General features: G+C 34.1%; 1 protein-coding gene across 1 annotated transcript; it reads right to left on the bottom strand.

The window, feature by feature from the left end:
* Positions 1–15: 15 nt before the first annotated feature.
* Positions 16–13,021, bottom strand: LOC123665748 (facilitated trehalose transporter Tret1-like). The gene is made up of 10 exons (XM_045600009.1): positions 12,975–13,021; positions 9,361–9,431; positions 7,463–7,659; positions 5,845–6,008; positions 4,415–4,565; positions 4,099–4,327; positions 3,045–3,216; positions 2,539–2,653; positions 1,081–1,470; positions 16–273 (listed from the first exon to the last, which is right to left on the bottom strand). Exons 1-10 carry the CDS (start codon positions 13,019–13,021, stop codon positions 16–18), a joined length of 1,794 nt encoding a protein of 597 aa, XP_045455965.1.
* Between the last annotated feature and the right edge of the window lie 6,700 nt (positions 13,022–19,721).

Genomic DNA, 19,721 nt, shown 5'->3' with positions numbered 1-19,721 from the left:
ACCAGTCGATAAATGTCATCGTTCATTTTTCCTCTTCTTTTTAAACAAAATCCAAGGACCCTCTAAAGCTTCGGTGATTTGGTTCTGACTCTTGCCCTTAGTCTCCGGTATGGTAAAGTAAATGTACCCGGCGCCCATGAGTGTGATGCAGGCGCAGATGTAGTACGTGGCGTGGAGACCGAGGGATATGGCGATAGTTCCAAAGTAACGAAGTAGGAGGAAATTGCTGAACCACATCCATGCGATGAGAAAGCTTGATGCGAGGCTGCGAACCTGGTTGTGAATAATTTAAATTAGACAAAGTGTTAAACTAATCATCACTATTATAGTTTAAGGTGTAATCGTTGTGTTCTATTTTGAATCATCAATAAAGAATTATCATCTTCTTGTATCATTCAAAGAATATTTTCGGTCAGATTTCTAACATAAAATCGATTTGGAGTTTTCAAAAAAATCATATTTAACCACATACATTGTTTGAAATATGATAGAATAAATAAATTTAAAAATATCTTGCAATTGCAATAATTTTGATAATAAATATATCAGATTAAATCCAAAAACGCTTACAAATATTTGAACATCGTTAAACTTTTTTTATTCTTTTTATAAATAAATATTAGGTAAAAATCAGCTCTTGGATTAATTCTATAAATACTCATTTTACATCTGACTTTATTATATGATAGAATAGCGATTATATATGTATACTAGCTGACTCGGCAAACGTTGTCTTGCCACTAAACGCTATTTAAGAATAGGGGTTGATCGTAGAGGGTTAAAAATTTAGGGTTGTATATATTTTTAAATGTTGTATCATTAAAAAAATACAATATCTAAAAATTAAAAAAAATTAGAATGGACTACCCTTAACATTTAGGGGAATGAAAAATAGATGTTGTTCGATTTTCATACCTACCCAATATGCACACAAAATTTCATGAGAATCGGTCAAGCCGTTTTGGAGGAGTTTAACTACAAACACCGCGACACGAGAATTTTAATAAGATTATAATAATATTTTACGAAGATTATAATAATATTATTCTATATTCTAAATGAAGTTAAAGCAATACTCACATTAACAGCAAATAGTTCCGATATTAATACGTAAGGCACGGAACCTAGTCCCACATTATACAAGAACAACACCAAAGAAAGTATAACCACTGGCAGCCATATTGTTATTTCCTCTTTTTCTCTCTGCTCAAAAGCATCTGAAGTATAATTCTGCTCCTCAATACTAACTTTGAACCATGACTTTCCAGTATCATTGAGCAATGGAGCAAAAGTATTGTTGTATGTTGTATAATTTTCTTGAATTTCCATTTTCCTTTCCTTATAATTGAATCTTCGTAACGGCCACAGTCTGTGCAAGTGCCAGGAGTGTATACGCAAATGAGGGTCACAGTATACTCCGAGTACAGTAAGCCCCAAGACTATACCGGTACACGACCATAATAACAGCGTCTGGAAAATATCAGCTAATGAGTAAAATTACAAGATCTAGGGGTATCTATTTAAGTATAATAAACATTTGTACGCCGCGTTGGCGCAACGGTCACGGCCATGGATTGTGCCGGTTGCGCTGGCGGTTGCGGATTCGATCCCCGCACATGACAAACATTTGTATTGGCCATACAGGTGTTTGTCGTGGTCTGGGTGTTTGTTCAGTCCTAGTGGATCTCCCCACCGTGCCTCGAAGAGCACGCTAAGCCGTCGGTCCCGGTTGTTATCATGTACACCTGATAGCGATCGTTACTCATAGTTGGGAATATATCCACCAACCGCATTGGAGCAGCGTGATGTCTTTAAGCTCTGATCCTTCTCCTACATGGGGAAAGAGGCCTATGCCTGGATATTATAGGCTGGAGCGTAGCGAAGCGTAAAACATTTATACTCAGTCAGTTCAGCCTATTGCAGTCCACTGCTGGACATAGACGTCCCCAAGTTCGCGCCATTAGATACATTTATGCTGGTTGAAGATATTTAAAAAAAATCATAATTTCTATAGCATAGGTGTATAAGTTATTATGAATAACTAGCAGTACCCGCGACTTCGTCCGCGTGGAATTAAAAAAAATATTGTTCAGGTCTCAGAGTTACAAAATAAATAAATTTGTAGAATAAAAGTGGCCTAAGTTATCCATTATTACATTAGCTCTCTGTCATTGAAAGTCCCGTCAAAACCGATTCAGCCGTTTCAGATATTAGCTGGAACAAACAGACGGACAGACAGACGATATGTATTATGTATACATCCATTTGTATTTAGTAAAAAGCGGTTATTTTACACATAAATTTACGCCATTTTTGGCACGAACTTGTGGAGGCCTGTGTCCAGCAGTGGACTGTGATAGGCTGAAATGATAATGACGATGATGATGATGATGATGATGATGATGATGATGATGATGATGATGATGATGATGATGGTTATTTTAATATTACAAACAGACACTCCAATTTTATTTATTTATATAGATAAGTAAATGTGAAATAGAAAGCACTAATTCTAAATAATATCATGTATATTACCTTTCTCCCAACTCTGTCAACAGTAACTGTGGCGACGGCTGCACCCAGTACCAACGCTGTACCGCATAGCATTGATCCAGCCTCAGATGAATCAAACAGGGCCCGCGGAACGGATCTGAAGTAAAATAGGGTTTCCTTAGACGTAACAAAAAAATCAGTCAATCGTTGTCGCTTCTTTTTTAGTCATAGTATATAATGCTGTTCAAGGGATTGAAATAAAAAATATAATAGATATATGTAACACCTAAAGGCAGTTAGATAAAATCTAGTGACGGGGGTCTAGAAATATAAATATATATTTGGATATAGATGAATTAGGATATGGATATAATGATTACAATGTATCTATACTGCCAATACAAACGTGCGATCTCTTACAATAGACAGTTGCTATGACCATTTCCCGACATACCGTCAGATATGTGTAAATGTTGAAAATATTTATATAGGTACATTTTCTAGTATTTTCTTTTCCACACTATTTCAGGAGTCACTTAGATACTAACCCGTTGTAAATAGTAAAGTTATAGGCAGTGATGTTGAGAACGGGAACGCTGTGAGTGGAGTGACGGAGCACAGCAGCGGCGAAACTATTGACAGCGCCGGCGCCGCTGCCGGCTGCAGCGCACAGTACGACGAAACAAGAGAATAAGGCGCGACGCGTGCCGCGGTGGAGAACTAAAACACGTTCGAAAAAGATATAGAAAGAACATTTAAAATCCCATCATTTATTTTTATGTAAAAAGTTAAGCACAATATTAAAAATATATTGGGATAAGCAATGATAGATTTTGAAATGTAGCTATTTAACCGACTTCAAAAAAGAAGGAGGTTACTCAAGTCGGTCGTATATATATATATATTTTTTTTATGTATGTTTGCGGATAACTACGTCGTTTATGAACCGATTTTAATAATTCTTTTGTATTGGAAAGAAAATATTCTAAGTGTGGTACCATGATAAGGAAACCAGGATCTGATGATGGGATCCCAGAAAAATCGAGTTAAACCCTCGAAAATCCGCGTAACTTTTTACTGGGTTTACCGATTTTGATGGTTTTTAATTTAATCGAAAGCCGATGTTTATCATGTGGTCACATTTAAATTTCATCGTGATCTGATTACATATTTTGGAATAATCTTTGATAATGTGTATTTACTTGACTATTTTTTCGTCTACCTACGTTGTGTTACTTGTCGATGTAATTGAAGTCGGTTTTTTTTTGTTTGCCAGCAAACACAATTATTTTCACTTTATGAGCCAATTTTGTACTAAGCTTGTGTGTATTCTTGTAAACATGCAGCATGGATTTCTGCATTAATATTGCAGTGGTCGTAATCCAAATAACCGAATAATAAAATAACAGTTGAAGTTGACTCTTGTAAGTTGTTTTTCTTAATTGTTGTATTGAAAAATTACTTGAAGCATCTCTAAATGAATATAACACTTATTTATTGTGTATATATATATATATATATATATATATATATATATATATATATATATATATATATATATATATATATATATATATGTATGTATATCATTATAAGACTTACACAGTTCTCTACATGCAGACTTTTCAGCTCTTTCTCTGTCTGAATTAGACTCTAGCCCGCTACTACGTTTCAACATCGGTTGAAATGTATCAGAATCCTGCCTCCTCATCATCTCCTTTCTTCCATATCCCTCTGAAATACGTATCCGCACCTCTTGTTGTTCAATCACGTCAGTCAAGTCTTCTCTGAAGTCTGATCCATCAAACCAGCACATGATTTTCGCTGCTTCCTGTAAAAATTAAAAACCCCTTTTTTGTCAAAATCTTCTCAATTTTTAACGATGTTTAACTTGAGTTTTTTCTTTACTTAAAAATACCTGAATTTTTCCAACACTTATAAGAAATGATGGTGTTTCTGGAAGCCAAATCAATGATAACAGTAGAATAGCTGGAGGTACAGCCATTGATAGAGACAGTGCATGCGCAGATAACATCCCACCAGCTGAGTAGGCAAAGAGGATGCCGCAACTGAAATATTAAAAAAATGTTATTGGGCCATCAAACTTTCATACAGCCTAATAGTAGGAGACCCGAACTGGAGACAAATTTCACTTTAACTTTTAACTAACTTCCAAAAAAGAGAAGGTTATCAATTCAAGGGTATTATTTTTTTATGTATGTTAACTCAGAACTTTTGACTGGGTTGACCGATTTTGATGATTTTTATTTTAATTGAAATTTGGAACGTGTCATGTGAAAAGGGACCTTTTCAATTTAACTGTCATCTAATAAGTACTTTTTGAGTTAATCTAATTATGTGTATTTACTTGACTATTATTTCGTCGACCTGCGTTGTTTTATACCGCATAACTTTTTACTGCTTATACCTATTTTGATGATTCTTACTTTAATTAATAGCGAATACTTCTCAAGTAGTCATATTTAAATTTGATTGAGATATTATTACTACTTTTTGAATAATGTTTGATAATGCGTATTTACGTGATTATTTTTTTTGTCTACTTACGTTGTATTAGTTGTCGACGTAATTGAAGTCGGTTTTTTGTTTGCAAACAAACACCATTATATGTGGCTGAAATATTTCTGGTCAGGTTTATGTTCGCCAACCAGATTTTGAACCAGATTTTTGGGAAAACCAGATTTTTAGCAAAATTGATCCAGAAGAAAAAGTCTACAGTATCTAGAACTAAACTAAGCTTTTTATCGTGCTCTCTCTAAAATGCTCATTCATTTATTTATGTTATATACGTATTTTACGTTTTTAATGAACAATTCATATTGTTAATTTAGTCATTAAATGATATGCTTCGAGACAGTAATTGAATATTCAACTAATTAACATTACTTCTCATAGTCTCGCCTCCAAATTTTCGCTTAATGAGCCAAATGAAATTATTCACTTTCAGAAATTGGAGTCAAGCCAAACCTGATAAAAGCACATATGTTTTCACTGTAGCACATATATTTTCTCGTGAAATGTTTATATATTAGCCTAATGACGATTCAGGTTTTTTTATGGTATTGAATAAAACCTGATTTGTGATAATTGTGATTTCATTGTTCTTTCCAGAAATAAATTATGTGGTGTATTTTGCTAAAACCTATATGTAGAATCATTGTTAGTGAATACCTACTCCTTCTATGTTGTAAATTGACCACACTGAATAATCTCCGTCATATGTTCTCCATCCCACGTGACATTGTCAAAATCACCTGTTTCGTTTTGTCCCTATTGGAAGCCATTTATTCAAAGGAATTTATGAATAAAAATAGATTTAGTAATAACCTGCAAGCTAATGCTGGCATGGCAGCAAGACCTCTAGTCCTCGGTGCTATTTCTGCACAATATAGTGGAGCTAAGGCTAATGCACCCGCTCCACCTGCACCAGCTGCAACCCTTGCCGCCCACACACCTCGAGCTCCACACCAGGCGGCTAACGACCAACTTATCTGAAATTGCCACGGAAAAAACACGAATTACGATTGACAGGGGTTTGTTTACCAAATGAGAGTGTTCCAAAAAAAATTGACAGCAGGGAAAAGTTTTTTCAAGAAGTGGCAACACTGTAAACCACCTTTACGCATCTTGACAGCCAGCGTTCTTTTTACATGACGCGAGTTATAGTAGAAACTCTGTACTTATAGTTATACAACTCGTGATAGTCGCTTTCTCATGATATATGATAAATATGTATCTTGTTCATGATATCGTAAAAGACATAAGCTTTATATTTGTGTATCTGTGTGTACAATTGTAACGAAAATAGAAGCCTATAGAATAAGGAGCTACCAAGCATCACAACAAAAAATAATCACAGCTCTAATTAATGACAGACCTAAAAGTTGTTCTATCAAAGAAACTTTACAGCTAATTGAAGAGCTATATTCAGTATAAATATCAAAACTAGATTAACTGCTGAGTTTCTTGCCGATTCTTCTCTGCAGAATCTACATTCCGAATCGGTGGTAGCTTCACTTTTACAAAAATAATAATTTATTATTAAAGTTTTAATTTGTAAAATGACGATTCGAAAGTGCTCTTAGAGCCTATTTGAATAAAGCTATTTTTGATTTTGATTTTGATTTTGATTGTACAGACACATATATGATAGATGTTATATATTATAAATCAGCTTAATTCAAATATTTTTCAAAAGCACCTTCTAATCGATGACCAGCCATCTTATAAACTCAAATTTCAACTATCGTTTATAGTGAAGCTATCATCGATTCAGAATGTAAATTCTGTAGAAAAGAACCGGTAACAAACACCGCAGTTTTAGGATCATATATTAGGTTCGCATTTGCTCTTCATAAACAACTGAGGAATCAAAAAGTTTTCAATAAAGATGATTTTAACAGGAAAAAGGGATTAAAATAAGCATCATAATAAAGTACTGATAAATTGTATAAATAAACCATTGCAGAAGGATACAGCCGGCGTCATTTTAAATTATGTGGCTTTAAAGATTTTATCTAGCTTATACCACACGACATTATGAAAGATTTCTAGCAATTTGTATGTGATAAAAATCTAATCGTGTAATTTTCGAAGTTTATTTTCTATGCATCTAAGTTATATAAAAGAAGTAATAGGAAAGAACTTTACATAACCAAGTGGAAGATCATCAATAAATACACATAATAAAAATGTAACGGATCGCCGTCTGTACATGGAAAATATATGAGAAAAAATATTATTGGGACCCTTATCAACGCACATATTATCATGATTGTGATGTCATTGATTGTCAGAATTTTTGATTTTGATTTTGATAATACAGTATAGATAATATAGATAAACACTTTATTGTAGTCACAAAACAAGTTATGTGCGCAAAGGTGGTCTTATTAATATTAGCAATCTCTAATAACTAATAACTTTGTGTAATTAATAAACTTACTATAAAACTAAGACATATACAAAGAGCCCCTGCTCTTCTTCCACGTGTATCAGCTAACACAGCAAACATTGGTGCCGCTGGTAGCGCGACCAAGCATGGTAGGGCTGCCAGCCATGCTCCGCCAGTGAGTGCTTCGTTGCCCAAAACACCAGAAACCCACCCCGTGCTACAGCCATGAGTGAAGCAAGATAGATTGTCTGAAATAATATGACAGCATTTGTACTAATTTGTGTTAATGCGATTAAATAAAAAATGTAAAAGAATCAGATTGAGTTTCGGAACAAAATCCTTACAGCCGTTTTCAATAATTTATCTCCAGTTTTGCCTACTAACGATGAATCTATAGATACAATTTGTATGGACCTTACGCCTAAATTCTTTCACTATTAAGCAAATTCAGAGATAGATATTGAAACTGGCCGTTAGTAACCAAATACAAAGTAAATAAAATAGCTCGTGTCATAGCAACCTGAAATATAATTAAATTTTGGCTGTGAAATAAAATTATCGTTGTATTTTGCATACCACTATAGAAGAAAATGCATGTGTAAACCTATACCTTGATAATCAAAATATTTTAGTACCTTATATTTAGTACCAATGAGCAGCAGTAACCATTTAATATAAGATGGCTCTATCTGCTCGTTAGCTTCCCTTTCAATATTAAATCAATATTATAATAATTCGTCGCTTCGCTTCAGCCTGTAATATCCCACTACTGGGCATAGGCCTCTTTCTCCATGTAGGAGAAGGATCAGAACTTAATCCACCACGCTGCTCCAATGCGGGCTAGCGGATATATTCCCTACTATGAGTAACGATCGCTATCAGGTGTACATGATAACTAGAGATGCCACGAATAGTAATTTGGCCGAATAACGAATACCGAATGTTCGGCGAGGCTCTTGGCCGAAGTGCCGAACATTCGGCAGCCGAATATTCAGCCACACTTAGTACTTTTCTCGGCGACAAGACACAACTCGTCACCGTACGAGTTTAAACTTGCATCGCTGAAGTAATACGTACTTCACGGTCGTGTTACAACCTGCTTTATTTGTTGGTCGTTGGTGCATCGTACGTACTGTATACCTACTAAAATATAACATTTAATGTTATTGATTACCATAAGAAATATCACCGTTGATTCGAGTAAAGTTAAATGAATCCAATTATAAGAAATCGCCTATTTGGAACTTTTATGAAATTTATAATGAAGACAATAAACTGGCAGTTTGTTTGTTGTGTTTGTTTCTTACCACTGGTAGATTTTAAATATTAATTTGTTAATTCTTTTTTTGGTTAAATAAATATCTTTGTGAGTAATATTTTGAGTTTTTTCATAATTTATTTGGTGATCCTTACTGTATTTTATCATAAATAAGGAAGTAAATCTGTTTATCACGATTTCACGCCGAAACTGCTGAACCGATTTTAATAAAATTTGGTACACAGATACTCTAGAGCCTTAGAAAGGACATGGGCTATAATTTACGCAAAGTCGCGGAAAAACAGTTCGTAGGAAATAAAAAAAATTGCTATTCGGTATTCGGCCAAACGGTTAACCATATTCGGCCGAATACCGAATAGCGAAAAAAAGAGGCCGAATAGCCGAATACCGAATAATTGCCGAATATTCGTGGCATCTCTAATGATAACAACCAGGAACGACGGCTTGACATGCTCTCCGACGCACGAGGCATTTTAACAATTAGCAGGTGAAAATTTTGTGCTTACATTAGCTGGCCAAGTTTAATTCTATCCAATATTCCTCGATTAAATCTCAAGTTTGTACACAATATCTCAGACCCATCTTGATAGAATTCCCTATTCTCCAATAATTAGTTTGCCTATAACGTTGACACTAGGAGTTTCAAAGTTTGTTCAAAGTTTTAACTCACACACTGTAGCGGCGACCACACGGCGAACTGAACCTCGCCATCGCTTTGAGGCTGTCCTTTCTATGCGGTTTCTGGAACAAGTAGCATAATAAATGATTTAATGATAAACATTAAATAAAAATAACATTATCTGAATCTTTAAAAACATTAAATAATTAAATAAATAACGGGCAATAATATTAAACGACACTTTTTATTTCAATGTCCTTTTTTTAAACGACTTCAAAAAAAGGAGGAGGTTACTCAATTCGACCGCATATTTTTTTTAATGTATGTTCGGGGATAACTCTGTCGTTTATGAACCGATTTTGATAAATCTTTTTTGTTGGAAAGCAGATATCCCTAGTTTGGTACCATGATAAGGAAACCAGGATCTGAAGATGGGATTCCAGAGAAATCGAGGTAAACCGATTTTGATGATTTTTAATTTAATCGAAAGCCGATGTTTATCATGTGGTCACATTTAAATTTCATAGAGATCTGATTACAATTTTTGGAGTAATCTTTGATAATGCGTATTTACTTGACTATTTTTTCGTCTACCTACGTTGTATTACTTGTCGATATAATTGAAGTCAGTTTCGTTTGCCTGCAAACACAATTATTCAGATCTAACGTTATGTTGCAGATTTCAAAGACATTTCATACATTACACAATAAACGTAATTGCTATACAGCATGCTACGAATATAACAGCATAGCGGTAGCGGATCGTAATAAAAGATATCGAACAATGTAAATAACTATACAAGAGTATATTGCTAAGAAGCAAGCAGCAATGAAGTCATCTGCGTATTCCAAGCACTAATTACAAATATCAATTGGAAATCATAAATAACTCCAATCTCCAAGAGTTTCGATACAGTGACGTTACAAGACAACAATACAATAGGAACTAGAACAATTATTTTAGTACAACTTCAAAACTTGCATATGATGTTTGAGATTTTGCCGATAAATTTAATTTTCGTCCATCCAATCCACAGCTTGTATCACAACACACATTTCATTATGAAATCTGCATTATTATTCATTTATGAAATTGATTATTTGGAGTTTAACCTTTAACTAGACAACATAATGCATACCCCATAAAATATACTTATATTCACTGCGTAGTGATGTGAAGTGAATATAATGAATACAAATATAAACATAAGGAAATAAAATTGTACTTTGCAAAATTTCAAATTCATGAAAATTTTAATTATTTTGTAGATGGTACTGGTACACTAGGACAGCAGTTGTTGAATGAGGATACTTTGAGTTTTAGCGAAGTATAATTAGGGTGCTCCAGTTACGATGTCGACGAAATCTCTTTGAAATTCTTATCGCGTACCATCGCGCAGGTGTTAACAATTTCTTAAGTTGCCGAAAGATGTAGATTCGATTATGAACTGGTTACTTATCTTGAATAAATGATATTGCTGCCTTCAATTTAAGACCGCTTTAAACTATACAAATAAATAAAAATGGAGTGTCTGTTTGCAATATTAAAATAACCGCTTTTAACTAAATTCATACGTATGTAGTATGTGTATACACGGTACAGATACCAAAATAACGTTTTTTATATTTTTTCTCTGTCTGTCTGTCTCCTTGTACCAGCTAATCTCTGAAACGGCTGGACCAACTTTAATGGGACTTTCACTGGCAGATAGCTAATGTAATAAGGAGTAACTTAGGCTACTTTTATTTTAGTTTTTTTTTTCTAATTCTGCGAACTAAACAATAACTTATTTTGTTAAATTCCACGCGGACAAAGCCTTGAGCACAGCTAGTCAATCATAATATCTTTACTGATAAAGGAAACGATTTTTATTGAACTATAATACAATTTTATTTTAAATTATATAACACTAGCTGACCCCGCAAACGTTGGTTTGCCATATTATATGCTAGTAACTTTCCTTACCCCCCCCCCCCCCTTATAACTTAACTCTATGTTGGCCAATTCTCAGACCTACCCGATATACATACAGAAATTCATAAAAATCAATCTAGCCGTTTCAGAGGACAATGGTATCCTAACACTGTGACATGAGAATTTTATACATAAGATTTTTCACTGAATATTATGTTCAATCTTAATAAAATATAGCCTATGTCACTCCTGATTAGTGTAGCTTTCTGTTAGTGAAAGAATTTTTGCGATCGGATCAGTATTTGCAAAGATTACCCCCTACAAACAAACAAAGTTAGAAACTTTACTTCTTTATAATATTAGTATTGATAAAAAATAGATATCTCTGATTTTCATCATCAAATTATCTGCAGGTTATTAACACTATTTGTGTACGGCTGGTTAAACCTGAGTAAAATAATACTTTCACAGAAAATTAGGAAGAAGTGGCTACTATATCTCCTGCATTGGCTACTATTGAGATGCCCAGAGCCAGAAACAAAAATCGACCTCGTATTTAAGTCTTCTGCTCAACTCTACTGTCCTTCTTACTTTTAACAATAAAATCATTTACAGCTCACCTGACTCTGCAAATATTTAGGACTATCGATCTAAGAAATCAGGTTAAACTGTTCTTTAATATTTGCTCAAGGCAGAAACATTTAAAGGCCATTATTGAAGCAGAATGATATTCTATTAAAAATGTAATATTAATACAATATTTTGGATAGTTTGCCAGCTCTACTGCAGTATAAACACAGATGTTCCGTTCTCAGGCGAACGTGTCATGTTATTACAGGTATGTATTATATATCTATATATTTGTGCAAGGTGTGCTTGAAATGCATAACACTAGTGACTGGAATATTTAGAAACTTTAAATTTTGCTCAAAATTTGGAAGTTAATATTTTTTTTGTGAAATGAAAATCAGTTGCTAAATGGAAAATGATTTTTTTTTAGTTACATAATGTCATAAGACTCTTTCAATGAAAATATAGAAGCTATTATGATATTATAATTATATATTAATTTCACTCACTTCAGCTATTTAGGATATGACTTTGTACACAACACGTAGGAATGTTTTCAAATATTAATAAACACCCATTAATCTAGGAAAGACGCTTGTTACTTTTTCACTGAATTGCCATAAAACTTGTGTGGATAACTTATCTTTAAAAATGAAATAAATAAATTAATAAATAAACGCTTCACACTCAACGCATACAACGCAAACGCACAGAACACAACAAATTTTTCATCCCCTCAGCCTAATCAGTCCACTGCTGGACACAGGCCTCCAAAAGTTCGCGCCAAAAATAGCGTGAACTCGTATATTTTGCCCATAGTCACCACGCTGCGCAGGCACGCTGCACGGTTGGTGACCGCAGGGCTAGCTTTGTCGCACCGAAGACGCTGCTGCCCGTCTTCGGCCTGTGTATTTCAAAGCCAGCAGTTGGATGGTTATCTCGCCATCGGTCGGCTTTTTAAGTTCCAAGGTGATAGTGGAACTGTCTTAACACTTAGTCGCCTCTTACGGCACCTACGGGAAGAGGGGGGGTGGCTAAATTATTACTGCCGTAACCACACAGCATTAAAACAAATCTTTATATGGCCAATATAAATGTTTGTCATGTGCGAGGACAGACCCACGACCGCTAGTATAACACCCAGTGCTGACCGCTTCACAAAAATGCGCCAAACATTTACCGCAATACTTGTCCAGCCTTCACTGGCAATCCTACGTAGATCGTCATTCCAGCGGGCCAGAGGATGATCTAGACTGTGTTCGCTAACACGCGGTCTCTATTTCAGGATACGTCTGCTCCAGCAGCAATCGGTCCTGTGACACACGTGATCAGCCCACTGGCACTTAAACTTGCTAATTATGTGGGCTGTGTCGGTTACTTAGAGAAATTGTTTCAGTCTAGTTGGATGGTATGACCTAAGTAGATATAATCCTGAACCACTTTGAAAACGGTACCATCGACCGGTGCCGGTCTCGGTCTGACTTGACATAACTTTCGTTTTGTCCAAATTCATACCGAGACCCATCCATCGGGAAGACTCATGTAGGTCGCCCAAATTATTTATTTATTTAAACTTTCGCACACCAATACAAGATTTTAACAGTATTACAAATAATATATAAAAATAGAATTTGCATCATTTGCAACAGGCGGCCTTATAGCTAATACAGCGAACTCTAAACTAAATAAGGAGTGTGGGATGGGGCGCAAAAATTGTATGTAACATACATATGAACATATTATACTCATATACGTACATATACATACATTTACGTATACATACACAAATACATATATATATAAACATATCTATCTATAAAAAACTTGATAAATTAGGCCAAATTAGGCCTAGCTCCTCCAACGTCTCTGTCAAGAAGAAAATATCGTTGGCGAAATGAAGATTAGAGATGTATTCGCCGTTAACGTTGATGACTCGTCCCCCTTTTAGGCCTTAAAGAAATCTTCAATTGTGGAATATGAATAGATATCAAATACTAATATTAGATCTTCATCCAGTGGTATGACATTAGCAAGCTGGTTCAATTCAGTTAAATTTAATATGTAAGAACATGACAGACCAAGTTTTTATGCTATCGTTTAAAATATATATTTGCCTAGCAGTTTACTTTTTTATTTGTCTTGTTATTTTTTCTTACGTTGTACGTTTATAAAAGTCTCATGAAACTGATCGTTAGTCTGCGGGGTCTATAATAAAGGAATTCCAAGAGAAATGAGACGCTCTTTGTTGTAACGACTTTCTTTATAATCGTCGAGTACCACGAACTTTATCCATAAGATTAATGTGGAATAATCTGCCGTAGTCATCAAATTTGTCGAATAATCTAAGAATTATATCATCATGCCTAAATTGAAAATTCTTAAAATGATGAAATGTTGTTTCAACTTACGTTTATTAATTTTAAAATTACTACTTTCGACTAGCCTGTTGGGGCAGTTTGTAGTGGCCCTGTTTTCTGTTATGGTGGTTGCGGGTCGATTCCCACCTGAGTCTGGGTGTAATAGGTTTATTTATATATGTATCTTTTCTATGTATATTTATCAAATAATATATTTAACTATAACAATCAGCCCTTACCTGTATCACAAGTATTAAGTTGCTTGGCATAGAAACAGACGGTCATGTGTGTTATAAGAAATAAAAAAAAGAATAAATTGTTTCGTTTTTATTTATGTATTTCATAATGTACACGAGTCAAGAAAAGAAATTAGTTAGTTTTATTATTATTTTAAGTATTGTAGTTGATCTTTGGTTAGTTCAATTGTGTATCCTAAAATTTATATGCGATACATTCTAAGAGTTATCTAATTTCAAGTTTAACCAGCTACAATATAGGTACTTAAATTGAAATTTTAGTTTGTACAGCAAAAGGTATTTAGCATAATTAAATCCATTACATAAATTTAAGAGTTTTGTTTCTGAGAATGTTATAGCTAGAGAACTGTTTCTATCGTATACTAACTAATGTAAAATTACTTTTGATTAAAGTGAACTTTATTTGGATAATAATCAAAAATAGAGTCACAAATTGTTAGATTGTTATATTTATACTATTCCTTTTAAACAGCTTAAATGCTAGATACAATAAAACATCAACAAACTCTAAGGCTGTATTTACCGTTTAACTGAGGTAGGGCATAGCAGGAATTTCCTGCTCAAAATCTGGAGCAGCCCGACTGTTTTCAAGCAGTACTGTGTTCCTGTTGGTGAGTAAGGTGACCAGAGCTCCAGGGGGGATTGGGGATTGAGTCGGCAACGCGCTTGCGATGGTTCTGGTGTTGCAGGCGTCTATAAGCTACGGTAATCTCTTACCATCAGGTGAGCCGTACGCTTGTTTGCCGACCTAGTGATATAAAAAAAAGCCGTGGATCAATCTGCCAGTCATTCTTCAAAAGATTTGGTATATATTAGCTAATCTGTGTAATAAGCACAGTTAACATAACGTTCATTTTCCTGCGAAGAAATTCATCACATAAATTCCCTTCCTTGGCTGCAAATTGAGCCCAAAACGTAAATTGCGTTCGTCAAATTTCTCGAAAGTCGTTTTAGTAGAATATCAGGGCAGGATGCCCTGATATTCTACTAAAACGACGTCATTTGTCACAGTGCTTACTAAGATTTTCCATTAACACATTTCATTAATAAAATAATAGAATTATTAATAAATGAATGAATGAAAATATTAATAATAGAATTATTTTATTATGAGCAGTCACGTCTTGTTATTAACGCGTGTCCCTAATTTGTGTTCGCGACCCCAGAGGGTCACTGTGACAGCTTTATAGCGTCGACGATGTTAGTTTAAGCGTTATTGTTTTATTGTGTTAAATATTTGTTTAACGTATTCTTTGGGACACATTTTACGGTACCTGTTATCTGTCTAAATGATAAGTAATAATAAATCGTTTATGTCAGGAGTTCGTGTCCTTTTTACTAGCTGCACCCTGCGCGCGTTGCTACGCTTTTTTTAACCGACTTCCAGAAAAGGAGGAGGTTCTCAATTCGACTGTATTTTATTTATTTTTTTATTTTTTATGTATTTTACATCAGAACTTTTGACCGGGTGGACCGATTTCGACAATTTTTTTTAATCGAAAGTTTATGTGTGTCCATTGGTCCCATTTAAATTTATTTGAGATCTAACAACTACTTTTCTAGTTATATCTAATAATGCGTTTTTACTTGACGCTTTTTTCGTCGACCTACGTTGTATTATATCGCATAACTTTCTACTGGATGTACTGATTTTGATAATTCTTTTTTTGTTGGAAAGGGGATATCCCTAGTTTTGTACCATGGTAAGGAAACCAGGATCTGATGATGGGATCCCAGAGAAATCGAGGGAAACTCTCGAAAATCCGCAATAACTTTTTACTTCGTGTACCGATTTTGATAATTTTTAATTTAATCGAAAGTTGATGTTTATCATGTGGTCACATGTAAGTTTTATTGAGATCCGATAACTAATTTTTGAGTAATCTTTGATAACGCGTAGTTACTTGACTATTTTTTCGTCGATCTACGTTGTATTACTCGTCGATGTAATTGAAGTCGGTTTTTTACGTTTGCGAGCAAACAAAATTATTTTTGGTAGTAACAACTCAGAAACCTTTATGAGCTACACAACACTATGCTAAAGGTGGTGCTATGATCAAATACATAGTTTACGATTCTATAAAGGACATACAGACAAACAACTATTTATATATGTATATTTAAGACTAAAAGTAACTGCTATTGACAATTTATAAAAAAATTAATTTACGAATAACAGTGACCTCGATAAATTAGCAACAATTAAATTGTACAATACGAAACGGTAGGTATTATCAAAATCAATTCAACTACTTGCCATGTAAATTGGCAGGGAACCTACCTAACTACCTAACTACCCAATGTGTCTGCAATAACCTTCATAATAAACAAACGAGTGTTTTAAACATTTACCTTCCTAAACATTGTCTAAGAGCCGAAAACGATATACAGAGTGTTGTATGAACGAATGAATACTGGATTAAGTACTTAATTTTTTAACTTAATCAAGAATTTTATCAATTTTTGTCAGGTTCTTAGTTACAGATAATTTCCTTTTTCAAAACTCTCATTTAAATGACAATGTATGCATCACAACCCACCGTGCCCCGGAATGCACGTAAAGCTGTCGGTCCAGGATTGTTATTATAAATACTTAATAGCGATCTTTACTCATAGTAGGTAACATATCCGCCATCTCGCAGTGGAGCAGCGTGGCGGATTAAGCTCCGATCCCTCTCCTACATAAAGAAAGAGGTCTATGCCCAGCAGTGGGATGTTACAAACTCAATCGTATGTAATACTCGCAACAAAATTTTATATCATATAAATTATGTATTGACGTCATATGCTTAATTGTAAAAGCCATCCAGGTCTTTTTAGCGAATTTAAACAAAATATTGGCTTAAAAAGTACGTTTAATATATTCATTTAATACCTATCAGCAACTCCGCAACTAGAATTTCTTTTTATATTGTCACATAGTTCTATAAACATACAAGAAACCTCTTTTTTTATACCTCTTTTTTTATTAATTTAGTCTGTATAAAAAAATCTAACACAACGTTTGATGCTTCTAGCAATTCTCGATACCGTATTTTTTTAAAGTTGACAAGTATAATAGACAAACTAATTTTTTTCTATTCCCGTTTATATATTTTTTTCGCTTTGATAACACATATTGCCAGCTTAGAAGCTTAATTTTTGTTAGAAGTAAAAACAAAATACTAACGTGCAGCCTGTATATACTTACGTCAAGTCGCGTGTAAGCTATCAGTAAAGTCGGCATGTAATGACTGAGAACCCAGGCGTCTTATACAGTGAATAATGCATACATTTTTATGCAAAATTGTCTTACTAAGTGACACGGTAAATATTTAACGTTTTTAAACTATTTTTAGTTTTGTAAAGTATTCTTAGTTAACAATATTATTATTGGGGGGCTTCATAAAAACGGGGAGGGTTTCAATTCGACTGTATTTTATTATATGTATGTTATCTCAGAACTTTTTACTGGGTTTTAATTAAAAGGTTATGCTTGTCATGTGGTCCCATTTAAATTTAGTCGAGATCTTACAAGTACTTAAGTGTAAGTGTTAAGTGTAGTAACTGAGGTAGGGCACAGCAGGAATTTCCTGCTCAAAATATGGAGCAGGCCCGACTGGGGTAGTACCTCGACCTTACAGAAGATCACAGCAAAATAATACTGTTTTCAAGCAGTATTGTGTTCTTGTTGGTGAGTAAGTAAGAATAACTAAATGGAATAACTGGAATGGTCGATTTATGACATGATATTTAAAAATGTTTAAAATTCCCTAATTTGTGGGTAACACAAAAATAAATAATGATTAACTGCGGAGTTTCTTGCTGGTTCTTCTCTGTAGATTCTACGTTCTGAATCGGTGGGAGCTTCACTTTTTACAATTTTACTTCACTTTAAATAACTCTTGATGCCTATTTGAATAAAGTTATTTTTGATTTTGTGGTGAATTGTTGATTATAACAAACTATTTTAGTACTGACCTCAATAACTTTAGTTTGGTTGCCTATTTTAGCATCTGAACTTTGAACCTGGACTAGGAAATTAAGTGGAACTTTAAGCATTAAGCGGCGATAGTAGCGGACAATTTGTTACTGCTTTTATTTTATTGTTATTCATAGATCTGCCCCTCTCTTCCCGTGTGTGTCTTAAGAGTTGACTATGGGATAGCACAGTTCCACTATCACCTTGGAACTTATAAAGCTGACCGATGGTGGGATAACCATCCAACTACTGGCTTTGAAATACACGTGCCGAAGACGGGCAGCAGCGTCTTCGGTGCGATAAAGCCAGCCCTGCGGTCACCAACTCGCCTGCCCAGCGTGGTGACTATGGGCACACATGAGTTCACGCCATTTTTGGCTTGAACTTGTGGAAGCCTATGTCCAGTTGTGGACTGCGATAGGCTAAAGTGATGTGATGATGATGATAATTCATAGAACAATACCAATTATTTATTAATTTATATAATGGCTTATCTGTTTGAACGGTCATTTACTTTATGAAGCAAAATGATCATATTTAACTTGTGTTCAACGGTAATAGGCTCTTGTCATTCCTAAAATGGAATGTTTTGTATTGTCTATAATATATTTGTGTTTACTCGCAACGGAAGAGAAGCTGACCTCAATTACATAGATTAGTAGTAATATGACGTAGGTAGTCAGTAAAACAGTTAAACATTACTAACACTCAAAAAGTACTCGTCGATGTAACTCAAATTTAAATTAGACCACAGGTTAAGCAACAGATTTCAACAAAAAAAAATGATCATAAAAATACAGATAAAAAATGAAATCGAATTAAGAACCTCCTCATTTATTTTTTTTAATTCGACTAAAAACTTCTTCGTAAACATTAGTATTACAAAATCGACTTAATTTTTATAAACAATACGAAAGATAAAATTTTAAAATTGCATTTTTTATTTGAAGTTATCAAACACTGCTTTATACTTTTTAGCAAGCTACTGTAGTACTGTTACGTACTTATGCATACAAAGTTTGAGATTCATATCAATAAACAAAATTAATGTATATTTATAGCTTCAAATACCTGATATAATACCTGGGAATTACCAGAATGTTAAAGGAATATACTGAAAAATTTAAATAATTTTAAGTAAAAATAAGGAAATTGAGTTACCCTTATTTCCGGTAATGAAGGACAAGCATTTCATTTCTAAAACGATACAATCTCTCGCAAGGAAAGACCCCACTGTAGAACTTATACTGTAAATAATGCTACACGCAACTTTGTTAGTTTGATGTAATGAGTGTTGAAAAAAATAAATTTTTAAATATAATGTTAGTGCTTAGACATAGCATATTCGTGAC

This window comes from Melitaea cinxia, chromosome 24 (assembly GCF_905220565.1).
Source record: "Melitaea cinxia chromosome 24, ilMelCinx1.1, whole genome shotgun sequence".
NCBI classification, from domain to species: Eukaryota; Metazoa; Arthropoda; class Insecta; order Lepidoptera; family Nymphalidae; genus Melitaea; species Melitaea cinxia.
The sequence above is the reverse complement of the archived record's forward strand: the minus strand, read 5'-3'. Positions and strand labels throughout refer to the sequence as shown.